The sequence below is a fragment of the Polyodon spathula genome, chromosome 6 (genome assembly GCF_017654505.1).
Source record: "Polyodon spathula isolate WHYD16114869_AA chromosome 6, ASM1765450v1, whole genome shotgun sequence".
In the NCBI taxonomy this organism is placed as follows: domain Eukaryota; kingdom Metazoa; phylum Chordata; class Actinopteri; order Acipenseriformes; family Polyodontidae; genus Polyodon; species Polyodon spathula.
Window position 1 is genome coordinate 33793217 of NC_054539.1, and position 26488 is coordinate 33819704.

At 40.8% G+C, this 26488-nt stretch overlaps 1 protein-coding gene across 2 annotated transcripts in view; it reads left to right on the forward strand.

Annotated features, from left to right (window-relative positions):
- The window catches only part of cnih3 (cornichon family AMPA receptor auxiliary protein 3), an 80753-nt gene extending 59497 nt beyond the window's left edge, over positions 1–21256 (forward strand). For both annotated transcript variants that reach the window (XM_041251577.1, XM_041251578.1), the window contains 3 exons: positions 8673–8785; positions 11824–11967; positions 21229–21256. In XM_041251577.1, the coding sequence (XP_041107511.1) occupies positions 8673–8785; positions 11824–11967; positions 21229–21256 (285 nt within the window). The remainder of the gene's footprint in view (positions 1–8672; positions 8786–11823; positions 11968–21228) is intronic.
- Positions 21257–26488: the final 5232 nt, after the last annotated feature.

A 26488-nucleotide genomic window follows, 5' to 3' on the forward strand; every position in this document is an offset into this window, starting at 1 on the left:
ACTCTGACTCACACTTAGTTTCTTTACTCACTGATGGTTTAACTCATGGGTTTTCCATTGGGCTATATTCCTTTCCAACTACTCCCTTAATATGCAATAATCTTCAATCTGCTATATCCAATCCTGCAAAAGAAATATATCATCACTTTATGATCGGTCCTTTCAACACGTCTCAATTTTCTTCATTACACATTAATCCCCTAGGTTTAGCAACATGAAAATATTCTGGGGAAAAAAGACCTATACTTGATCTTTCTTCTCCTCATAATTACTCCACTCCCAGTATCAACAGTTTAATCCCTCATGAAGATTTTTCTCTCCCGTATGCAACTACTGAGCATGCTATTTTGCTAATCAAAATATCGGATCAAAGTGCATGGCTTGTAAAAGCCAACATTTATAATGCCTTCAAAATAATGCCAATAGATCCTTCAGTCCAGTGGTGTGAAAAATGTTACTTCTCAGTTCGCCTAATGTTAGGATGCAGAAGCTTTCCCAAAGTGTTAAACGCCGTTTCAGATTTAACTATCCTCATGTTTTCTCAAGTTCTTGGATGTTATGTTAGATTCAAATTCCTTCAAAGCTTCTCTTCCTCAAGAAAAAGTAGATTGAATTATCATGTTCATTTCAACATTTCTGTCTCGAGACAATCAACTTAACTATGCTCTGAGAATCATTCCGCAGGGTCATACATTAATTTCCTATCGTCTTCAGGTTGCTTCTTCCATCAATTCCCTCTCGCATTTTATTTCTATCGATTCCTCTTGCTCTCAGGAATTACACCTACCTAATCTTCAACCTGAAGATTTACAGCTTTTTACAGATGCTTCTCCTTCTCATGGTTTTGGAAGACATTTTAAGGGGAAATGATTTGCAGTTTCTTGGCAAAAAAAAATAAAAAAAAGAATTTGAATCTATACCCCATTCCAGTCAGTGCTCTGCATTGCACAAAATTTGTCCAATTGCTGTAGCCATATTCCTTTTGGGGTCTTCCTGGACAAAAAACTAAAATTCTCATCCATACAGATAATTTAGCAACAGTCTAAATCATTAGCAAAGGTCACTCTTAATGTCATATTATGAACATTTTTAGCAGGATCACCTGATCATCAGTTTGTCATCAATTTATATTAACAGCAGATCATTGAACCTTACTGCTGATGCTTTTTCTTGTTTTCAATTTCAGAAATTCAGACTCTTAGCTCTAGAAATTGATCTGCATCCTTTGCCAGTTCCTCCCCTTTCAGACCTGGCATTCCTGTAAATCATAATCTCTATCCTGTTATTCCACAAGCACAAGAAACAGCACGCCTCAGCATCTTACCTCAGACCCTTCAAACATAGAGGTCAGATTGTATAGGATGCTTGGTGGTCCGGTGGTTAAAGCAAGTGTCTTGTTACCAAGATGTTCCCAGCTCAATCCCAGCCACTGACTCATTGTGTGTGACCACCAGCAATTTGCTTAACCTTTTGAGTAGTGAGTTCTAAAATATACTGCCCATCCTATGGGAGTTTTTTTTTCTGTCTTCTACACCTAGTGTCACATTTAATAAAGAAAAGAAAACAAACCTAACAATAAAAGTTTTAGAATTGTCAGCCTGTAAATCCAGCGCTAGTCCCACTAAAAGGAACATCCCGCTTCAGTAACCTACTACTCTATGCAAACCCTCTCTACAATGTTTGGGATCAACATCCACTAAACTGACCTATTTTTGGGTTCCAGGAGTACCGGCATTCTCACAGCGACTCTGGCCTCTTCAAGCAATGTTTTCAAACGGCTTCGGCTAGGCAATGCCTTCATGTGTACTGTCTTTAAGTGGAAGGGCTTTGAGTAGTAGTTGTGTACATGAAGTGGACACTCTCCTCCTAGATGTAAACAAAGCATCCCTCTGTGTAGCATGGCGGTGCTGCAGCCTTCTTATTTCCCGTCTACTTTTCCAGATGAGCCTAAATAGTTCTTAAGAAAAGATTTTACAGAACATTTGCATGTTCCAGTGAATAGTATTCAAAATGTTTATTTTCGTCCAGTAAAACTGTGTCAATTTCCATAATGTAAGTAGAGTAAAATATTCCTTCTCTGAGGGCATTTCGTTTCCGGGCTTATGTTTCTATGGACATTGTGAATCGCGATGGATCAATCAGCTTCCAACTTACAAGTGATGTTGGTGATGAAGGTTGAACGATTATCAAATCATCAATTTATACCCCCCCCCCCCCCCCCCCCCCCCCCCCCCCCAGAAAACAAAGGACAGTGGAGGTGAACTATTGCTATTCATAATTGTTATTGTAAACTTTCAGTAGCTGTAAGCTTATGTGTTGACTCTCATTTTTGAGATGTCTGTTGTTGCCATCAGAACTAGAGTTACTAGATTTCCATAGTAATTTTTTTTCCCAGTTTTGCTCATTGTTGTTGTTTTAGTATTTCAGTACATACCATTAATTTTCTTTGACTTCAGTTAATCCTGTTGTCAGCAGCTTAAATTCCTCCTTTTAGTTTTCTTAAAAACAATCTTTACTGATTTAATGTGCATGTTTTTATATTTTACAACATAATTTATATCGGGCACAAAATGTCTTAACTCATTAGTGCATACAGGTTGCTAAACCTATCAAAGCACAGCACTTAAAATCGATAAAATCAGCTAACATAATTAGAAAAATATATATATTCATAGCAGTACTATTTGAAGATAAAGCTCAAGAGTCAAAATTTACTGTTCCAAATGCAAAAAAAATTAAAATGTCAAATTCCTTCAAATTCAGTCTTTGGGTGCTAAAAGGCATGGTGCAAACAAATACAGTAATTCCTCGTTATACAAACGTAATTCGTTCCTTGAAAACTGCTCGTTAGGCAAAATCTCATATAACAGAAATGAAATCCCCATTGGTTGCCATGTTATAATCTTCAATTGGTTCCATAGCCCCAAAAATGTCCTCTTCAGGACCCAAAATTCACCTTAATAAGGACAGAACGGTATCGAAATATGAAATCACTGAACTCTGTATCAATTATTAAAGAAATTAAATAAACTCCCCCACAAATAAAGGACGGGGCTGACACAGTTTTCATTCATGCACTTATCATAGTGTTGGAAAACGTACGATATTAATAGTAAATATTAATGAAGTTGTAAAAACGCTAACAATAAATAACGCAGAGTTATGAAAAAGAAAATTTAAAAAGAATATTAATATAAAACAGAAATAAAAAAAGCACTTAATAAGTAAAGAGATAGCAGAAGCAACTGACAACCGCTCCATACGCGAGACACGAGAACGGTACAAAGACAAAGAAGGCTCACATCACATTCTGGGATGGCGGTGGTGGTGGTGAATGCAGTGATACACGCCTTGTGCAGACGCAATACGATCGGCCACTTTGAGAGTTCACTTCTCCTAAGAGCAAAAATGTGCTTTTTTAAGGGAAAAACAGGTATTAATTTCTGTGTCTTGTATAATTGAAATCTCGTATATCGGTAGCTCGTATAGCGAGGGATTACTGTATACATAGTATAAAAAATATAGGCATTAATGGGTTAACTCTTCGTTTGCTATGAATCTTTTTACTTCTACACACTCACCAGTTGTGTAGTTGGCTCATCGATCAGAGTGCCTCTCGTGGTGACACATTCTGACAAAATCGAGCTGCAACAGTATTACATTGAAAGTAATAAATAGACTGTAAACAATCTAAGTTAATAACCTTTACACTGTTCCAAGGTCCTACATAAACATTTATGTGATTTCTACAGTAAGTGCCCATACTATAATTTAATACAAATTAAAGCCAGTAAGCCATGTATTGCAGTGTTTTATAGCAGACTGCAACCACCAGCAAAATATTTCCAGATTTCCTATAGTATATCATGCTAATCTCCTAAAGAAGTGGGTTCGTGCTAATCTGTATTAATAAAAAGAAATATCCAAAACCATTTGTGTATAGAAATATAAATGTATATAAATGTAATTTGTATACCAAAGTGATTTTCTGTTTCAATATTACTCTTTTCCATTTGATAAGTCGTTTCCATGTTTTTCCATTTCATATACAAAATACTTGATATTTATGTGCTGGACTTTTACTTTCAAGCTACATTGTTCAAGTAAGTGCCAATACGTTATTTATTGTTATTGGTATTTATTTTAATCAAGCAACAGTTAACAGAATAAAAAAAAAAAAAAATATATATATATATATATATATATATATATATATATATATATATATATATATATATATAAAATGAAAGAAAGCAAATAATATATCTTGCTGTAGAAATTTACAGAAATTGCAACAAAAACAAACTTCTAAAAGTTATAAAATAAACAGGGTTTGAAATCACAGTTGTGCATTTTTATTTATTTATTTATTTATTAATGCACTCGCGCATTCTCGGACATGAGGTAGTTAATGAGAAATGGCGCCATGGGAAAGTACGTACACTCAGAATCTTAGAAGACTAAAAATAAATGTAAGGACTGGTTGGTTCTATGGGCCTCGTACAAAAGAGCACTCAATTTGGAGTTACCGCTCATATCTAAATTAGTGAGCCCAACGGAGTGTAGATGATTGTGCATGTGTTGTGTCAGGAAATGAAAATGAAAACCAAGTCCGAGGGATGAAAAAATGCAATATTTACTTTTTTTAGATAGGATCATCCTCAAAGACCGCATTCTGAAAGGAAATGGATTGTTTCTGAATCTCATTTGCTAGTTTTTTTGATATGTGTGCATTCTGCAAACATTTGGAATCCGATGCGCCAGTACACCTGACAGTACACGGGGAAGTCAAGTTTTTTGACTCAGATGCTCCTGAAGAATGATTTTGGACATTTGCAGTGTGGCATTATATAAATGTTTGGACGCATATGGATTATTATACAATGACCAAATACATTCGGAACAGCAAGGTGGGATAGTTTATGTTTTATTTGTCATGTAGTGCTGATGTAACCTTTAAGTAATGTTGATTAATTGATTGAAACAATCCCTGCATACTTAGACTAGGAATTGTGCAGTGGGGTAATGTGTTTTGTTCACGTACTAAACATGCATGTGTAGACCATTTCACGTACATACGATATCTATCGTATATATATATATATATATATATATATATATATAATATATATATATATATATATATATATATATATATATGATGAGACATATATAATGTGACAGCCAGCACTCTCACGGTCAGTGGACCCAGGGTCGACACAGAAGTTAATTTTTCAAGTGTGGTTGCTTTCATTTTTAATGCACATAAACAAACAATTAAAATAAACACCTAGCTCAAACATTGAGCCTAACTTCACTTTGAACTAGTCCTTGACTAACACGCAGGACAGCTAAGCCATTTACCTGTCAATAAACAATAAACTTCTTCTGTCTCCTTCTACTCAGCAGTCCTGAGCAGACTGACTGCTCTCCTTTAAATACCCTGCACCTGGATCTAATTTACAATGATAGCCAGGTGCAGGGGATAATTAACAATAAAATAATTAAACAAAATGTGCATTTGCACGTGTTTTATGCAGGGAGGATATTAATCCCCTCCCTGCTGTGTTACTATATATATATATATATATATATATATATATATATTATTATTTATATATATATATATATATATAGTTTTTTTTTTTTTATAATTAAGGTGTGGCTCACCAAGTGAACAGTCTTAACTTAAATGGCCCTTGCTGCCAGATTTTTCATTTTTCCGTTCAAACAAATTTTCATAACCATTTGAAAAATAGGGTTAATTCAGTGGTTAAAGCCTGGTTTACAAACTAACTAATTATCGCCCTTTAGTAAATACGGTTTGACTAAAACTCATCTCATTATTCAGAGTGTGGTGCTTCATTTAAATACATTATCCTGCATTACCATGCACATCACATATTCATTCGGATTACCAGTGTGGCACAATAAAATCGATGTGTGCCATAATATGTCCACTACTCATCTTCTATACTGTGTTTTAATTTTATGCAATAGGTTTGTTGCCACAATCAAACTAAGTTAGACAAACCTCTAAAATACATTAATTTTTGACTTTTACAAAAAAAAAAAAAAGTTTAAATTTAAATCTAAATGAAAATACTTTCTATTGTAACAACTATGCAGCCCTGATTGGCTGCTGAAAACTACATGTAGTTAACTGCGGTACAAAAATAATGATTTCTATTCCATACTATATATATATAATATATAAAGAGGCTGTGTGGTCCAGAGGTTAAAGTAACAAGGAGGTCTCCAGTTCAAATCCCAACTCAGCCACTGACTTACTATGTGACCCTGAACAAGTCACTTGTGTTCTGTCTCTCGAGTGAGACATTGTTGTAAGTGACTCTACAGCTGATGCATAGTTCAGACACCCTAGTCTCATATCTTGTAAAGCACTTTGTGATGGTGGGCCACTATGTAAAAATTATTACAAAGAATAAGACATGTAATACATTCAGGTTTCTTATTTTTAATGATAGACTAATGAGAAACACAGACTAGAATCGTCAGTCCATTTGGCTTGTCTACTCTCATCAGAACATAAGAACATAAGAACATAAGAAAGTTTACAAACGAGAGGAGGCCATTCGGCCCATCTTGCTCGTTTGGTTGTTAGTAGCTTATTGATCCCAAAATCTCATCAAGCAGCTTCTTGAAGGATCCCAGGGTGTCAGCTTCAACAACATTACTGGGGAGTTGATTCCAGACCCTCACAATTCTCTGTGTAAAAAAGTGTCTCCTATTTTCTGTTCTGAATGCCCCTTTTTCTAAACTCCATTTGTGACCCCTGGTCCTTGTTTCTTTTTTCAGGCTGAAAAAGTCCCTTGGGTCGACACTGTCAATACCTTTTAGAATTTTGAATGCTTGAATTAGGTCGCCACGTAGTCTTCTTTGTTCAAGACTGAACAGATTCAATTCTTTTAGCCTGTCTGCATATGACATGCCTTTTAAGCCCGGAATAATTCTGGTCGCTCTTCTTTGCACTCTTTCTAGAGCAGCAATATCTTTTTTATAGCGAGGTGACCAGAACTGCACACAATATTCAAGATGAGGTCTTACAAGTGCATTGTACAGTTTTAACATTACTTCCCTTGATTTAAATTCAACACTTTTCACAATGTATCCGAGTATCTTGTTAGCCTTTTTTATAGCTTCCCCACATTGCCTAGATGAAGACATTTCTGAGTCAACAAAAACTCCTAGGTCTTTTTCATAGATTCCTTCTCCAATTTCAATATCTCCCATATGATATTTATAATGTACATTTTTATTTCCTGCGTGCAGTACCTTACACTTTTCTCTATTAAATGTCATTTGCCATGTGTCTGCCCAGTTCTGAATCTTGTCTAGATCATTTTGAATGACCTTTGCTGCTGCAACAGTGTTTGCCACTCCTCCTACTTTTGTGTCGTCTGCAAATTTAACAAGTTTGCTTACTATACCAGAATCTAAATCATTAATGTAGATTAGGAATAGCAGAGGACCTAATACTGATCCCTGTGGTACACCGCTGGTTACCACACTCCATTCTGAGGTTTTTCCTCTAATCAGTACTTTCTGTTTTCTACATGTTAACCACTCCCTAATCCATGTACATGTGTTTCCTTGAATCCCAACTGCGTTCAGTTTGAGAATTAATCTTTTGTGCGGGACTTTGTCAAAAGCTTTCTGGAAATCTAAATAAACCATGTCATATGCTTTTCAATTATCCATTATCGATGTTGCATCCTCAAAAAAATCAAGCAAGTTAGTTAGGCACGATCTCCCTTTCCTAAAACCATGTTGACTGTCTCCCAGTACCCTGTTACCATATAGGTAATTTTCCATTTTGGATCTTATTATAGTTTCCATAAGTTTGCATATAATAGAAGTCAGGCTTACTGGTCTGTAGTTACCTGGTTCAGTTTTGTTTCCCTTTTTGTGGATCGGTATTACGTTTGCAATTTTCCAGTCTGTCGGTACCACCCCTGTGTCAAGAGACTGCTGCATGATCTTGGTTAGCGGTTTGTAAATTACTTCTTTCATTTCTTTGAGTACTACTGGGAGGATCTCATCCGGCCCAGGGGATTTGTTTATTTTAAGAGCTCCTAGTCCCTTTAACACTTCTGCCTCAGTTATGCTAAAGTTATTTAAAACTGGATAGGAACTGGATGACATGTGGGGCATGTTGTCAGTATCTTCCTTTGTAAAAACTTGTGAAAAGTAATCATTTAACATATTTGCTATTTTTTTTTCTTCCTCTACGATTTTGCCATTTGTATCTCTTAAACATTTAATCTCCTCTTTGAATGTTCTCTTGCTGTTGTAATATTGGAAAAACATTTTGGAATTGGTTTTAGCTCCCTTAGCAATGTTCATTTCTATTTCTCTCTTGGCCTTTCTAACTTCCTTTTTGACTTGCATTTGCAGTTCTGTGTACTCTTTCTGCGATACTATCTAATTTAGTCTAAGGTGTCCTTGTCCCTGGTTAACCAAAGGTCACAGGAAGATATATAACACTAGTAATAATGACCTTCTCCACAGTTAACATGTAGCACTGACACTAACCTCAATCATCAATGGTAAACAGTAAATTATAAGTGAGACATGATGGCCAGCCGGATGAGATAATCTTCTTGATTCCTGATAATGACAATCTTGTTTTATGTGTTTTGTTATTCTAGCTGGTTCTACCAGAGTACTCCATCCATGTCCTTTTCTGTATAATGTTCCTGTGTGCCCAGGAATGGCTGACTGTTGGCCTGAATGTTCCCCTACTATTCTACAACATATGGAGGTAAGACTGTAGACTAGAATTTAAAAAGGGCAAACAGCTTGCATGTTTGGTTTCTGATTGTAAGAAGGGTTTTGAACATTACCTGATTATAATTATAAAAGTTTTCCATAGTTTATGCATAACAATGTTTAATAAAGCATAGTAAAAGCATGGTAAAGCATTGTTAAAGCACATATAAGCACTGTAAAGAGTATAAAGCATATTGCTGTGCACATTTACTGAGGTAAACTTTTATAAGGGTAGGCTCAACATTACATATATTCCCACTTACATTTTTAATTCCTATCACAAAGATTCTACTCTATGGTATATCGAGAGTGGGTCATAATATCATTCTGTGTGTGAAATTAACAGAAATGTAATATACAGAGAGTGTCCTAAGCCATTCCCTGTGTCTACTTGTCATGGAAATTCATGGTTCAATTCAATTTAATATAAGCATTTCTCAGGTATTTAATTATGTTGTCTGTGTGACATGCTGTGGGGGTTGCATTGTTAACACCGATTCCAAAACGTTCTTAACCAGATCTACTACAAATGTTGTAGATAAGGCACAGGACAAGCTACAATGCAGTTTTACCATTATTGTGCTAAAAGTTAGATTAAATGCTTTAAGAATAATTTTTAATTACATAACTTGTGGATACAAGTTTTATTAGTTGTTTTAAGTAAGGTTCCCAATAAATCTGAAGTCTTTATTGTTTTTTAAATAAATATTATAAACTGATAAATGATGTGTTTTATATGCTTGTAATCGTAATTTTGTATAGAGAATGAAACTAAAATGTGTATGTTTCTCCAATGAATGTAACTAAAGTTATATTGACTAGGAGGTTTAAAGGATAAATATAAAATCCTTTGATAACAAAATAGGCGGATACATTCCATTTCTAACACACCCTGTTTACGTGACACGCGACTGTCTATCAGATACTGTGAACCAATGGAAGGACCGACAAGGACTTGTTTGCAGTACAAGGGAACGCCTATACATTGTGTTATTTAAACTCAAAACATGGATTTTCACTCTCTCAACTCTCTGCTCTTCTCTCTGGACGCTGGACTCTCTCTGGGTTCTCGCTGGATTCGCTTTTTCTTCACTCTCATCACTCATCAAACTCTGAAATTATTCAACAAAGATGCAATGATGTAATCTTCAAAGCTGTCCTGGAGAAGATGGGCTGCCTCAGGGGAGACGAAAGCTTTTGCCTGCAGTACAGACTTCACAGAGATACTGTGCTGCTGCACGGCTAGCTTGTACAGAGAGGACGACCGTGTTAAGGACTTTGTTTTAAACATCGCTCAAACAGAATAAGTATCAAACTTATATTATGTGTTTACAAGTAACTGAACTGAAGCCATGATATTGATAAGGTCACAATACGTAATGTGCATCTATCCAATTAAATGCTGAACATTGTACATGCGTACTTAGCTACATGGAAGCTGGTGCATGTATACATAAATGTAATGTGTGACTGAACCGAACAATGCAGGATGAAGACTGCTTCATTAATGCAGAACTATGACCAGAGAGCACATCAAGGATTTATTATGAACATTTAACAATGCATTACTTTTCCTTGAGTGTTTTATTTTGTTTCTTCTTTATACATATGTTTTTAACTATGAAGCCTAACCTTTATTCTTATTCCTTTGAGAATATGAATAAATGTAATAATAATTTGTTTATTTTGTCTTATAACAAAATACACATTTATGATTGATTTGAAATACTTAAACATACATAATATTAATTGTTAATCTCTTTTCATCATGGACACAGTTGTGACATAAACCCTAGATATACAACGTAAATGTGCACGACATACTTGATTTCTGGTCACAAACTCCCCCACTGACAGAATGCTTTTAAAAAGAATCATAAACTAAAATACTGGACAAGTGGTTTATCTTCACCATCATTGAGTAAATCCTTTGGCGCCAGCAGTGTCTTGCAGAGGGTACAAACCTGACAGTCTTGGGTGCCCCTCATAAATACTGCCGACGGGAGAAACAGCGGAACAATTGAGAACAATGGGCCGCCTCAGAACGAGAACAGCCAATGGGAAACACTCCACGTGCACTCAGGCACAGCCCAAAATAAACAAACTATCCAATCACAGGGGTAAAGAGAAAATTACAAAAGCACGTGCACAACGTTTAAACAAGGCTCCCGACATGAAATCCAAGGCTCTTGACACACAACCAAGTCTCTGAATTGTGCCAATCTGGAGACCCAGCCTGCGACCGATTTGAACAGAGATATTGTTTTCAGACACTCTAATTAAGATAACTACTCTAGTGTGTGCCTTGGTGCTGGAGGAGGCAGCGAACGTCCATTAAATATTCAATAAGTAGTGTTTTAATCTTCTTATGAATTTGAGAATAAGCAGACCTTAAAGTAAAATTGATGTTTTGTTTTAGGTAGAATGTAAGAAAAGTATTATTGCTTTCAATTCATACTTTGAGTTAATGAACACTAGTAATTGTTTGTATGTGATTTATACAAATTTATGTGGGTTTACAAGGCAATTGTCATTCTGCGTTAGAAGCTAGAATCCAAATTTAGTTGTCCGATAATAGATCATTCTCAATAGGTTGTCTGAACGGAAAGAGTGTCTTTATCTCGCAAGAGTGAGAATTGCATTTTCTTTGACTGAACTGCCAGCTTTCCATTTTCTTTTTTTCTCCCATACCTGCTCTTTCCCTCTCTCTTTCCTTGCTCTCCTCAAGTTAATCTCTGCAAACAGCTTGTCATCTGTAAGCTCATTTAGAAACCTCCTGACATCTCCTTAAAATAATATAGTACTGATAGAAATTCTTATTAAAATATATGCAGATGGTTTGCAATTCATGTTTGGCAAAAATAGTCAAAAACATGCTCAAAAATGTTTTTATCAAAATGCTAATTTCCTGCAATTTTTAACATTGTAATTATTCTCTCTTGTGAATAGTGTACAATCTTTATGTGAAGACAGGTTATGTGAGTAGTAATAGTGACTAGACTTGAGCCTTGTCTTTGTGCTTTTCGGTAGGTATTTCCAAAGCCCCACAGACAGCACAGAGTTATTGTATGATCCTGCTTCAGTGATGAATGGGGACACTCTGAAATTTTGTCAAAAAGAAGCCTGGTGCAAGCTGGGTTTTTATTTAGTATCATTCTTCTACTATCTCTACTGGTAAGTAGTTTGTGTTGTCCATTTGTGATGAACGGATGCTTATTAAATTTGCTGAATGCGCAAGAATTAGATTATCGGCTCTTCTATTATTCCACATTGCTGGAATAGCACAGACAATTAAGAAGCTTTCATGCCCTATTTTTTGACGCTCAAGACAATGATTCTACAATGTACTTTCTGTGGATTTGCCCTTTGTGTATTTTCCATAAGCATGTTATCACTGGTCTACCTTGTCTTTTGTTGCTGTTTGTTTGCTTATATTTTTCAAGTTGGAAAATGCTGATATTTCAATGACAATACTGAAGAAGTAAATGTTGCTGAAGCTTCAAGGAACAAAACAGGTTTGATTTGTTTTGACCTACAGAGTTGAACAAAATCTGTATGATGAAATAGCTTATCAAGAGTGTGTAAGTAGATTCAAGAAAATGCACAAAGTCTTTTTCTTCAATCAGTTGTTAGGTTTATTAAAATATGCAGGGAGACTGGCCCCAGGTACTGGACAAACAGAATACTCGTTCTTACAATTTTTGCATGACATTAAATACCCTTTTGTTTAGATGGTCCTCCTCCCTCTTTCTCTGACACTTAACCAATAGCAAAGGTACAGCATATTATTCTGTTACTATATACCATATGTATTTAGTTTAATTTAGTGTATGTGTGTGTGTGTCTGTATAGTCTAGTGTGGTGACCTCTGAACTCAATGCATTCCTCATCAGACCCCTGGTGCCCCAAAAGGTCTACACATATGATTTTTGTAATCTTCCTTGTTCATATTTCTCCTTAATGCTTGAGATCCTTTGAGTCCACTGGCATTATCTTGTATTCTTTCGGTCCAATGGCAGTCTCTGGGAGCTTTCAGCCCCTTTATGCTTTGCATTCCAAAAGTCTTAGAGCCTGGCCCCTTCTGGTCCACAGCGCTGTTATAGCTTGCAGTCAATGTCACCAATTGTTAGTAGTACATTCAATTTGAACCAAACAGTCTGCTATCTGCAATATTAGTCTCTTTTTAGAAAAGAACACCAATATAGCTCTGCCAGTCTGCATGCATAGCAAACTGCTACACAATTCTTGTTTCATGTTTTCCAACACTATATATCCTGAAAAAGAACACAAGATGCAAATATCTAGTAGTCTGAATCATTTTCAGTTTTGATAACATTTTTGTCACACAAATGGCACTTTTGTCAAGGTAAGGAATAATAATAATAATAATAATAATAATAATAATAATAAATAATAATAATAATAATAAAAACATTCACGGTATCTATACCTACGGAAATTGACAATGACCTCACCCCTGGGCCCAAGTAGTCTCAACTCAATGCCAGATCACGTCATTAAACTTTAGCTCAATTTTCGCAGCAGTAGTAAAGTTCAATCCATGACGCAAAATTGATGAAACAAACTCCTTTCTTATTATACCCCTTTCACACAGTCGAGTTATGACAGCTCAGAACCGGCAGTGATTCAGCATTCTGGTCCATGTGAATTGCCTATACCGTCACAGAGCCGACTTAACTCCTGTGTGAAATGCTATGCTGGTACTGAAGCACTATAGTGGCCGTGGATTGAAAGTCATCATCCTGTATACCGGACGCGTTGGGTATTTTTGGTGTCGGTGTGTGGCAAAGTGGCTAGTGGAGGGGAACAGGTATAACGGTGATGCGATGCAGGAGTGACAGGCAGACAACAGTTTCCAGTGACAAGGTGCTTTTATTTATAATCCAGGTCTGGTGACCGTTAAATAATAAATCCCCGGCTATACACAACAATGTGTAAAGCACGGGGATAGCAATAATACAGACACAGTCCCGAACGAAACGAACACACGGTCACCAGTCCTGGGTGAGTGCAGACGTGCTTGTGGTGGGTGAAAACACTGTATTTCGTGACGGTTCCGTGCAGTGGTGATCCGGATTGTGCTGACCCTGGTCGACAGCTCCGGACCGGTGAGTTAACTGTCTGGTGGTGCAAAACGCAGACAATTACAAACAAACACAACAAAACACAACACGCAGTTCTCTTTACAACGAGAGCTCCTCTCTCGATCCTTCTCTCTCCAAGCGTTAACCCAAACGAAGGAAAAGACCAGCGTTACCCTGGCCCCTATATGTAATCCCGCATGATATCAAGATAAACGGTTGCAGCTGCCTTATTACTTGCAGCTGCCTCTCGTTTATCTCTCAAATCAATACGGTCTTACAACAGAGTCGCGCTTCCATCCAGGCTGACCCACTTCCCTGACCCGGAAACGAACTGTCAGGCCAGCCCTTCCAGATGCTTCTCCTCCCGTTCTTTAGCGCCCTCACAGGTTGGGAGGAAGATTTATCACCAGAACTCATCTTTCCGTCACATATCCCACCGCTCAGAGTGGAGCCGAAGGAACACTCGGCTAAATCTACCTTCCCCATTACTCCCCCCTCCCGGGAAAAATAATCCGCATTTTGGTGGTCTTTCCCCGCACGGTGTACCATGTGGTACATGAAGGGCTGCAATGCCAGATACCACCGAGTTATCCGGGCATTGCTGTCCTTCATTGTGCTTAACCACTTGAGTGGGGCGTGGTCTGTGACCAGATCAAATGAGTGTCCCAGCAGGTAGTATCGTAAAGAGTGAGCAGCCCATTTAATGGCCAAACACTCTTTTTCGACTACGGAGTAGTTGCGTTCCCGAGGTAACATTTTTTTACTGAGGTATAATATCGGGTGCTCTACTCCAGCTACTTTTTGGGACAAGACTGCACCCAAACCTACATCCGATGCGTCGGTGTGGAGGATGAATCTCTTGGTGAAATCTGGTGTGATAAGAGTGGGGGCCTGGCAAAGTGTACGCTTAATAGCATCAAACGCCCCCTGACACTCAGCTGACCATTTAATTAAATTTGGAGCACTCTTTTTGGTGAGGTCGACTAACAGGTTAACCACTGTGGCGTACTCGGGGATGAAGCGGCGGTAATAACCGGCTAAGCCCAGTAGTGACCTCACCTGAGTCTTGGTTTTGGGGATCGCTGCATCAACCAAAGCCTGGATTTTGGTGACTACAGGTCTCACCCTTCCATTCCCCATTAAAAATCCCAAATATTGAGTCTCTGTTTTGGCAAACGCACATTTCCTCAAGTTAGCTGTCAGCCGGGCTGCCCTTAGAGACTGAAGAACGGCTGCAACCCTAGCCAAATGCTCTCGCCAGGTGGAGCTGTATATCACCACATCATCAATATACACTGCTGCATGTTCATGATGTGGGCGTAAAACCTGGTCCATCAGTCTCTGAAAGGCAGCGGGCGCACCATGTAGCCCAAACGGCATGGTTTTAAAGTGGAACAGCCCTTCTGGTGTTGAAAATGCGGTTTTCTCTCTGGAGCTGCGGGTTAAAGGGATTTGCCAGTATCCCTTCGTCAGGTCCAGAGTGGAAATAAACCTCGCTTTTCCCAGTCTGTCTAAAAGTTCGTCGACCCGAGGCATGGGATATGCATCGAACTTAGCAATAGCGTTCACCTTTCTGAAATCCACACAGAAGCGGTTGGTGCCGTCTTTCTTAGCCACTATGACGATCGGACTGCACCACTCGCTCCTGGAAGGCTCAATCACCCCAAGCTCGAGCATATCACATACCTCTTTGCGAACGCCACTTCGTCGACTTTCCGGGATCCGGTACGGTCTCTCTCGCACTGTGACACCTGGTGGAGAGATAATGTCATATTCAACTAAGTTTGTCCTGCCGGGCACGTCAGAAAAAACATCGCTGAACTCCTCAATAAGCTTACGCAGCTCTCTTTGCTGATCCGGAACCAATTGTTCCCCCATAGAAATCGCTCTTGTGCTCGGGGTCTCTGGACAGGGACCTAAATCATCCTCCATATTGCCTGGGGCTATAAATAAGATCTCCCTTGCCTGCCAGGGCTTTAACAAATTGACATGATAAATTTCACGTTCATTTCGGTGATCGGGCTGTCTAATTTCATAATTTACTTTCCCTATAGCCCGAATCACCTCATACGGCCCCTGCCATTTAGCACACAGTTTCGATTCAGATGAGGGAAGTAGCAGCATTACCTTGTCCCCTGGTCGAAAGGTTCGAATCCGTGCATTTTTGTTGTAATGCTGCTGTTGTCGGTGCTGAGCCGATCTGAGGTTGTCTTGGGCCAAACGACCGACCAAATCCAGGCGATCTCTTAGTAGGAGCACATACTTCACTACATTTTTAGACGAGCCTTTGTGCTCCTCCCACCCCTCCCTCAGCAGGTCGAGAATGCCGCGAGGCTGCCGGCCGTACAGGAGCTCAAAGGGGGAGAACCCCGTTGAACTCTGCGGCACTTCTCTCACCGCAAAAAGGAGGTAGGGAAGAAGCGATGCCCAATGTTTCTGCTCCTGTGTTACAAATCGCCTCAGCATCGACTTTAAGGTCTGATTAAAACGTTCAACCAAACCGTCCGATTGTGGATGATAAACGGACGTCCTGATGGGACGTATTTTTAATATTTTGTACACCTGCTGTAACGTATTGGACAAAAAATTGGTTCCGTGATCAGTCAAAATCTCCTTGGGGATCCCTACTCTAGCCATAATCTGCGCTAACTCGGTGGCTATTGCAGCTGCACTAGTGGACCTCAATGGAACTGCCTCTGGGTATCGCGTTGCATAATCCACCACCACTAATATATGCGTATACCCAGAGTCAGAAGGTAGCAAAGGGCCCATTATGTCCATTGCAATGCGCTCGAACGGAGTGGAAATAATCGGCAGTGGGACCAAAGGGGCGGGGCGCACTCGACCCGGCGCTACTTGCTGGCAGTCTGGGCATGTGGCTACATATTTCGACACATCAGTATGAAGACCGAGCCAATAGAATCGAGCCAATATTCGCTCCCTCGTCTTCTCGGCTCCGAGGTGCCCCGCAAAAGGGATATCATGCGCCAGCCTCATGACCTCGGTCCGACAAGACGGGGGAACCAATAATTGTGTTACAGGCTGTCCTGTGCCCGCGGCTAGGTTTACCCTATATAGTAATTGCCCCTTTATACTGAAATGTGGATATACTAGCGGCCCAGCGCCATCAACATCCTTACCTTCAATGGACCGGACCTGCCCCCAAGCGTGCACCAGTGACGGGTCGTTCTTTTGGCCCCACACTAGGTCCGCGCTTGAGTACCACGGGTCCGGTATATTGAGAGGGGCTGGAATAACCTCTGCCCTAGTCGGCCCAGTAACCTCGCTCTCTCGGTCGCACTGCGTTCCCACTCCCTTCGACTGGCGTTTGTTACCATTACAGCACTCTCCCACCAGACCCCAGCCTTGTCTCAAAGACGCTCCCTCCCATTTCGCGGTCCGTCTCTCCTTATTTGTTTTTCTAGGACGGAACAGAGGGGAAAACATTTCAGGATGAAAAGGAAACACATCACCAATCCGTTCCTTTTTCCCTTTTTCTGCCACGTTTACGTGTGTGGCTGAGACTGCCATTATTTGCACCAATTCTTTGAATTTTGGCCAGTCTCGGCCCAGAATAACTGGGTGCGGCAACCTTTCCGCCACCCCGACTACAAGGTGACGTTTTATCGGTCCTACCGATAAATATACTTTTAGTGTGGGGTATGCCGCCGTGTCTCCATGGATACAGGAGATGGCCACCTGACCTTGTGGCCGCCACGACATACCGCCCAAGAGAGCTGTCCTGATCAAGGTTTGCTCACACCCTGTGTCCACTAACGCGTGGGTTTTCACATTCCCTAAAACCACGTCAATCAGACAGGGCCCCTCCCAACCGTTTTCCCCCTGCTTACCCGTTCCAGGTGTCCAGTTGCATGCAGCCACGTCACACTCCATAGCAGCGGGGCATGACCTGGCCCTATGTCCTGGCTGGTTACACCTAAAACAGAGTGGAGGGACAGAGGGGGCATAGGTTAAATATCTGTCCCGCTGCTGGTAGGGCAACGGGGCAGGGGCAACACCTCTACCCCAGCTGGGGGCCATCCTCGGTCTCCATGGGGGGGAGGCAAGGGGGCCCAACGGGGTCGGCGGTCTGGGAGGTCTGGGTGCCGGGACCGAGGGTGATGGTGGTGGTGTTGGAGGAGAGGGAGGGAGAGGTTGGTTCCTGAGCAGGGCAGGGGCTGACAGGATCCCGACCCGGGCTGACGTCAGAGAGTCCTCAAAATCTTCGGCCAATTTGACCGCCTCCTCCAGGGTGTCAGGGTTGTGGCGCCGTACCCACGCCTGAGTTTCGGCGCCGACCACATGGCAGAATTGTTCCACCACAATGGCTTCCCCCATTTGTTGAGCGGTCTTCTTCTCTGGGGTCAGCCAATGGACCATGTGGTCGCACAACCGCTGTGCCACCACCCTGGGGCGTGTCTCCGGGGCTCTCCGGTACTCGCGGAACCGCGTCCGGTGGGTCTCCGCGGTGATGTTGAGACGACGGAGGATAGCCTGCTTGACTAGGTCATAGTCAGTGGCGTACTGGTCGCTCAGGGCTTGGTAAGCTGCCTGCGCTTCCCCGATCAGGCAAGGTCCTAGCTGGCTTGCCCAGAACTCCCGAGGCCATCCCGCCGCGGTTGCCAGCCGCTCGAACGCCACCAAAAATGCCTCCGGATCATCCTCCGCCGTCATTTTCATGGCCCGTGCCTTCGGGGCCGACATCAATGATGTTCCGGTAGGGGTCGCTCCTGCAGCAACGATCAGCCCTACCCGTTCAATGAGCGCCGTATAGCGCTCCTCCCTCCGTCTCTCCTCTGCATCCCGTCTGGTCTCCAGTGCCTGCAGCAACTCCGCCAGCGCGTTGCGGTCCATAGTCCCGTGTTCTGACACCACGTGTGGCAAAGTGGCTAGTGGAGGGGAACAGGTATAACGGTGATGCGATGCAGGAGTGACAGGCAGACAACAGTTTCCAGTGACAAGGTGCTTTTATTTATAATCCAGGTCTGGTGACCGTTAAATAATAAATCCCCGGCTATACACAACAATGTGTAAAGCACGGGGATAGCAATAATACAGACACAGTCCCGAACGAAACGAACACACGGTCACCAGTCCTGGGTGAGTGCAGACGTGCTTGTGGTGGGTGAAAACACTGTATTTCGTGACGGTTCCGTGCAGTGGTGATCCGGATTGTGCTGACCCTGGTCGACAGCTCCGGACCGGTGAGTTAACTGTCTGGTGGTGCAAAACGCAGACAATTACAAACAAACACAACAAAACACAACACGCAGTTCTCTTTACAACGAGAGCTCCTCTCTCGATCCTTCTCTCTCCAAGCGTTAACCCAAACGAAGGAAAAGACCAGCGTTACCCTGGCCCCTATATGTAATCCCGCATGATATCAAGATAAACGGTTGCAGCTGCCTTATTACTTGCAGCTGCCTCTCGTTTATCTCTCAAATCAATACGGTCTTACAACAGAGTCGCGCTTCCATCCAGGCTGACCCACTTCCCTGACCCGGAAACGAACTGTCAGGCCAGCCCTTCCAGATGCTTCTCCTCCCGTTCTTTAGCGCCCTCACAGGTTGGGAGGAAGATTTATCACCAGAACTCATCTTTCCGTCACACGGTGTTACAAGCTTTCATTTTTTTCAAATATAATGGCTGAAAAGGAACGAGGTAGTAATTAGATTCTGGAATAAGTTAAGGAATTGTTAAGTTTATGTGCTGACAAGGAGGTCAATTCACAAATAGAAGGGACAGTGGCGAATTGCCATGACAACGATCTGTTGACTGAAAAGCTTTGAAAGTTGTACTCACATGATCCCTTTGGCTTTGTGACAGTGTTATGACAGTATTTATACTGACATAGATTGCTCAATTTCATACTGTGTGAATGGGTATTTTAAATAATTTTTGTGATGCAAAAGAATGTGCCCTAATTTTTTTAGTAACCAGTTACTACAGACTTTAAATAAGGTCACAGTCCAACAGAGCTTTTTAGTTCAGGTCACTTTAATTAAGTCTAGTCTTAAATCTGAGCCCAGAGACAGAAGTCTAGTTTTCTAGTAAGCTCAGTCCTGCACTCTGTGGACCTCTCTATTTATCACTGTGCTGTCTCTGCATGTGTAAGGAGTTCAACTAGCCTAAATCCCCTTGATTGCCATCACAGGGCCAGATACCCACAAGAACCAATTCTAACCCACATGTGCTTCAAAATGATTGACTAAAAACAACCTAATAACAAAGCAACCCTGTAGACGATTTAGCTAACCCACATTACGCTAGACAGGCAGGAGAACTAGTGCAGATATATATTATGACTAAACCACTATTCATTCAGTACAATAATGGAAATGTTCCCTGGATTGTTACAAGAATACATGTTTCTCATTGTAATGAACTGGAGACCAGAATTTGGTCCTCAGTCTCTACCTTTTTATTTGTTAAGGACACTGATGTCAGTTTTCAGGCAGTTTCTTACATTGTGGAAAATACTAAAAACATTAAGATTTATTGCTTAAACATAAATGCAGCACTCTAGGCTACAAACCACAACAACATGATATGCATGTAAAATAAAGTGTGATTTAAGATATCATTAACCCTGACATCACATACAGCAAATGTTACATTGAGCACCAAAGAAGTCACAGAAGTTTGTTTTTATAATAGGTGGAAAGAACCTTGATTCAGTTTTAACCTACTGCACTGCCCGGCATTTATCAAACAGCTGTTGTTAATGTAGCAGTTTTGGAGCATATTTCCTTCCTTTCAATTCCATTGTTCTAAATCTTCTCCTCATGGTTAGGGACAAAAATCTAAGGAAGCATGAAGATTAATGATAGTAGTCCTGTGGCAATATGTTGTTGACACTATGCTGCAGATCAGTGGAAAATGACTAATTAAGATGCTCTTGCATTGTTTGTGAATGTGGCACAAAGCTTTATGCTCATTAGCTCATGCTCCGTGGCAGGAAGAAGCTATAACACACACCACACATGTTATGTATATAGAACAGTATGCAACACCAGTAGCTTTAACTTCTGTGTTATTGTAGTCAAAGAAATAACCTGGAATTCCAATTCAAAGTGACCATTAAATAAACAAACAGAAATGTTTGCAATTTGTTAAGATAGTGGATATGATACAAAATGCTGGAATCATTAATGCATCTAGTCTCAATGCAGTAATGTTACAGAACTATGGATATTCATTTTAAAATGCTTTCATTTGCTATTGTTATAATTATTAGGGATGTGTATTTGAAGTTTTATGGTACATACCACCTTTTGTTTTACAGCTGAATCTTACATTTACGTGGCCTTTTCCTATTTCTTTCCCTTAGCATGATATACACATTGGTAAGTTCCTAACCAGACGGCAACAGGAAAAAGCTGGAAAATGGGGAACCCCTTAAATCAACATTGCCTTCAGCTGGAATTAAATAAAAAACAGATGGTAAACCAATCTTGAAAACTGTAACATCTGAAGAAAATAAAACCTGGAGGTTCTGGCTGGAGTTTGGTGCTGGGAAACCAGTCCAGCAACTGTGGATTGCGCAGTTGGTCATGTTTTGTCAATGTTTGTACAGCTTTTTATGTTCATAGTACAGAGCTGAAAATACTATCCCATTTGACAATGTATCTGTTTCTATTCTTGCCTCTTGTCTGTAACTTCTGGATTGTCAGTTACCCAGGTAATGGCAACGATCTTTAAAAAGAGTGCCAGACAACATTTAGCCCAAGATTGCATACTTGCAAGAATGTTTACCACTAATATATAGTTTAAAACTGACACTGTCAAATATATTTTCCAGGGCACTCAGTATAAAAATAGCAACTGGGGCATCAAGCCAGATGACCAGACTTCAGGTTTAGTAAACATCACATTTTTAATGTATAGCTGTGTTTTTAACTTTATATTCAGCTCATACAGTGAAAGCACAATAAACAGCTCCTGTGAAATGTATATATGTTTTTGATAATACTGTAAAACAACAACAACAAAAAACTTATAATGATGTTGTGTTAATGTCAGTATAGATGGAACCTATTTAAATCAATGTGTTGCACAAAATTAGTATTTATAGGTGATGCTCAGCAAGCAAAGTACATATTCATAATAATAATAAATTGCCAGCCATCTGGACTCAAGCATGGAGTAAATATTTAAACAAGGTATCATTGCTCATGTAACTATTTATGATTTCAGTTAGTCGTGCATTAAATAACCACCTTTATTATAATACAAAATATTACAGATTTCCAAAAGCACTGAACAGAAGACAATGGTTGACGAAAAATAAAAAATAGAATATTAAATAGTCGGAATACAGTCTTATCCTGTGGAGCATCCTGGTGCCACCTGCTAAAAAACAAAGAATAAAATAATAAATCAACCGGGTGAACAAAAAGTATTAGGCAGAGGAGCATCATATACTCCCCCTTGAAGGAAAGAGAGGCTGAGAAATTCGCAGATAATTTATTTGCTAAAAATGTGTACGTCACCTTCATCCCGGTGAACAAAAACCAGTTGTCAAAAACAAAAATAACATATATATATATATAGCTCTGTTACATATGTAAATTAGGGCTGTCACTTAATCGCACTCCTATTTTCTCCCTCCTAGCATACCCTAATTCATTTTCTGCAGCACCATTTTAGTGTATGCCAGGATTGAATGAGTGTAGCTACATTTGAATATTAAATTAGTCACGGAACCGCATTATGGAGCAAAGCCTCAAACTGAAGGACTTTCTGACGGTCCACTGGATAGAAAGACGGTTACTTGTATCTACTGTCAAAATGAGTTCTTGTACTGAAGAGCAACTAGTCTGCTGTACCACCTGTGTGCTAAACATGCTTTCACTTCTGAAAATACACAAGTAGTTTTTCTGCTGCAGACAACAACAAATGAACCCATCATTTTCGACAGAGAACTCAGGATTGTTGCAAACACATTAATCAAGCTAAGTATGATATTATCACCAGTGCTGTTGGATACCTACTTCAGACCCATTAACATTGTAGCTTAATCTTATTTCAATAAGTACATTTATTTTTAAACAGTATTATTTACAATTATGGAGGATATAACCATCACTCGGTGAATCTTTTGTTCTATTTTTACAATTTCATGTTATTAATAAAAGAGAATTTTAAAGTATTATTATTATTATTATTATTATTAACAACAACAACAACAACAACAACAACAATAAATAATAATAATAATAATAATAATAATAATAATAATAATAATAATAATAATAATAACAACAACAACAATAACAATAACAATAATAATAAAACGTCAGTGAAAAGCATCAGTAAAGGAAACTGTAAAAGAAACAGATAATTGTAAATGCAGTAAGGTGCGTAATAAACTGACTCCATTGTGATTTAGCAGTTAACTATAAAGATAATCCAGAAATAGGAAAAAAAAACGTTTTTTTTTAATACTGTTTTTTTTTTTTAAATAATAAAAATAATAATAATATAGGCTGGTAAAGTTTATGTGTTCTCTTCAGAGAAGCCAGACGTGTTCGTGAAGTGTATAAACGAGATTTCTCTGTTCAATATTCTTTATTTCCTTGGCACTGGTTTGCTGCTTTTAGTTACAGCATTAGAATACAGAGCTCAGTGAAACTTTAAGTCACCGTGGTAACAATCTCACCAAGACACCACCAAACTCCCTGTGGTTCAGCAGCCACCTCACAGTGTGTAAGGTGTTCCAGTTGAAGCTACAGTAGCATTAGCTGCGCAGTACAAAACAGAGTTCCAACAAATTGTTGTTGCTGTATTAATCCTACGCTAATAACATTCATAAAATACTCTGAACAGTGAAATACTGTAACCTGACCAAAACAGATAATGCATTCCAACATTACAATAGCATCAATAATAAAACAAACTTAAGTGAGATGGGTGCAGTAATTGAATCAGTTAAATGTGTGATTAAAACCAAGATCAACTGCAGTACATTTTTTGCTTGACTATGAGAGGTGAAAATAACAAAAAGTAAATAGAATGCAGACTCATCTATTAACAAAAAACTAATCTATTAACAACAAAACAGTATACCTTAAATTGAAACTCAGTTTACTCAAGGTCAAAAAACAGCTTCCCTTAAATTGAAACTCAATTTACCCTAAGTGTGGCAGTTCTTTATTTGAGCTGTGTACACAAAACAGCTTCCCTTAAATTGAAATTCAATTTACACTAGGGTGCACGAGATCTTTATTTGATTTGTGTACTTTTGTTTATTTAAATATGTTTTATTTGAACTGTGCAAGCACAAAGTGTCAATCATTCCCCTCAGCCTCACCCACTTCCATCGAGGAACTTGGGGCTTCCTCCTGCTGTCATATGCAACATGTTCAGCCAATCACAGCTAACTTTAGTTGGAACCCAAAACTGACACTAAAATAAATAATAAAATAATAACGTAAAGTTAAAATATCTGCTCACCATGTAGTGTTAGTCCGTTTTGTTTGTCTCTTTTGTTTTGGCAAAAGTGCAGTTTCCTGTGTTTTTGTGTTTGTTACAACCGTTTATTTTCTGGCCGTCTGTTAATTTATTAAATGCTGAGCCAAACCATTCGCTCAGCTCCACCAAACTCCACCTCTCTCTGTCGTTTATTTCCTAGTTCTGGTCTGATGTCACCCACTGCAGCCGTCTTTGTGACACGTGGTGTCATCGTGGGATTACCAGTGCCTCCTAGACGCAGACCAGAGCAGGAACCGCAATTTTTTGTTTAAAAAAAAAATAAAACGACAAAAAAAAGAAAAAGTCAGAAGACGCCATCAGGCTGAGGGACTGGATCCAGGACAATGCTCATAGCCATCCGGGTCCTATGGCTGATGGACAGGGAGCAATGGGAGACGTATGAGAGGGAACACACCCCAAACTCCCTGGAGGAAGGTGTGAAGTTGGTTCTCTGCTACCTGCGGGGATCCAAAGCCCGAGAGGGAGCTGTTCCGATCTCCACCAGCAGAGGGTGAGTGCCTGCTGGGATCACTTCCCCTACCGTCACCACCTGGAGGAGAGGAGCAGTTGCTTCCTCTGCCTCCAACACCTTCCACCTTCCAAGTGAGGGAGAGCTGCACCAGTCCCTTGCAAGTGAAGGAGAGCTGCACCAGTCCCCTGCAAGAGAGGGAGAGCCTCACCAGTCCCCTGCAAGAGAGGGAGAGCCGCACCAGTCCCCTGTAATAAGGGTAGACTGCAAGCTGCTCCCACCTCCGCTGCCAGGAGACTACATGCCGCTCCCACCTCCGCAGCCAGGAGACTACACGCCTCCGCTACCTCCATCGGCAGGAGCAGAGCAGCAGGAGCTGCCTCTGCCTCTGCCACCTCCACCAGCAGAGGGTGAATGCCTGCTGGGTCCCTGTCCACCAGCAGAGGGTGAATTGCTTGCTGGGTCCTTTTCCACCAGCAGAGGATGAATGCCTGCTGGTATCGCTTCCCCCACCAGCAGAGGATGAATGCCTGCTGGTATCACCTCCCCCACCAGCAGAGGATGAATGCCTGCTGGTATCGCTTCCCCCACCAGCAGGAGGAGAGGAGCTGGAGCTGCCTCCATCACCATCAGGGGGAGAGGAGCAGGAGCTCCCACTCCCTGCACCAGAAGGATCAGGACTAGATGCTGGAGGTCCTCAGCAGCCCTTGCATAGGTTGCTAATGGAAGCATGGGGAAGAACCGCCCAGCTGCAGTGGCTGAGAAGAGGGCCAACGCCCACACCCCAGCTTGTACTGACTCCCTGCCTCGCTTCACCCAAGGATGCCTGCTTGGCATCGCCTGGGGTTGCCTGTTGCTCCGCCTTGCCTAGGGTTGCCAGCCGCTCCGCATCGCCTGGGGTTGCTGGAACTGCTACGCCTGGGGTCCCAGTCAGCTCTGCTTGGCCGCAGGGGTCAGTGTGGCCGGAGCCCCACCAGAGGGAGCTGCTGGCTATGAAAAAGGGGAAAGAGGTCAGGAGACCACCTTTCCCTGCAACAATTTCGCTGCAGGAGTTCTGGGTGATGGAGTCCCCCCAGTGGGAGCTGCCGGCTACAAAGGGGGGAGAGGTTAGGAGACCATCTTCCCCCGCAGCAATTTCACTGCCAGAGATCTTGGGGGAGGTCTGGAGACCACCAACCCCAGCAGCTTTTCCGCTGCTGGACTTGCCCTGGCTGAAGGAGTCAGTCTGGGAGCTGTCAGCACGTCTGCTGACAGCCGCACCATTGGCAGCATTTCCGCTGCAGTGGTACAGCGGGAGGAGAGATTCGCCCTACTGTAGGCACGTCTGCTGACAGCATGGCCAGTAGCAACCTGGCTACTGGCAACATTGCCGCCCATCAACCCCTTAAAGTCCCTGTTCTTGGCCCAGGACTTTGAGCAAGACTTGGGGGATTTTAAGGGGGGAGGTGGCCATTGAGGCCGTGTGTGCTTTGCACACGGGGGGTATATGTGGCAAAGTGCCCGTCCCTGTGTGTATTTTGTGTTGTGTGTTAATGTTGCTGTATAGTCATTAGTACACAGGATATAAATAGGTCTGTGTAACAAAAGTGTTTAAAATGTATATTTGTATTTAGGCATGAGAATTGCACAGCACCTCACGTGCAAGTAA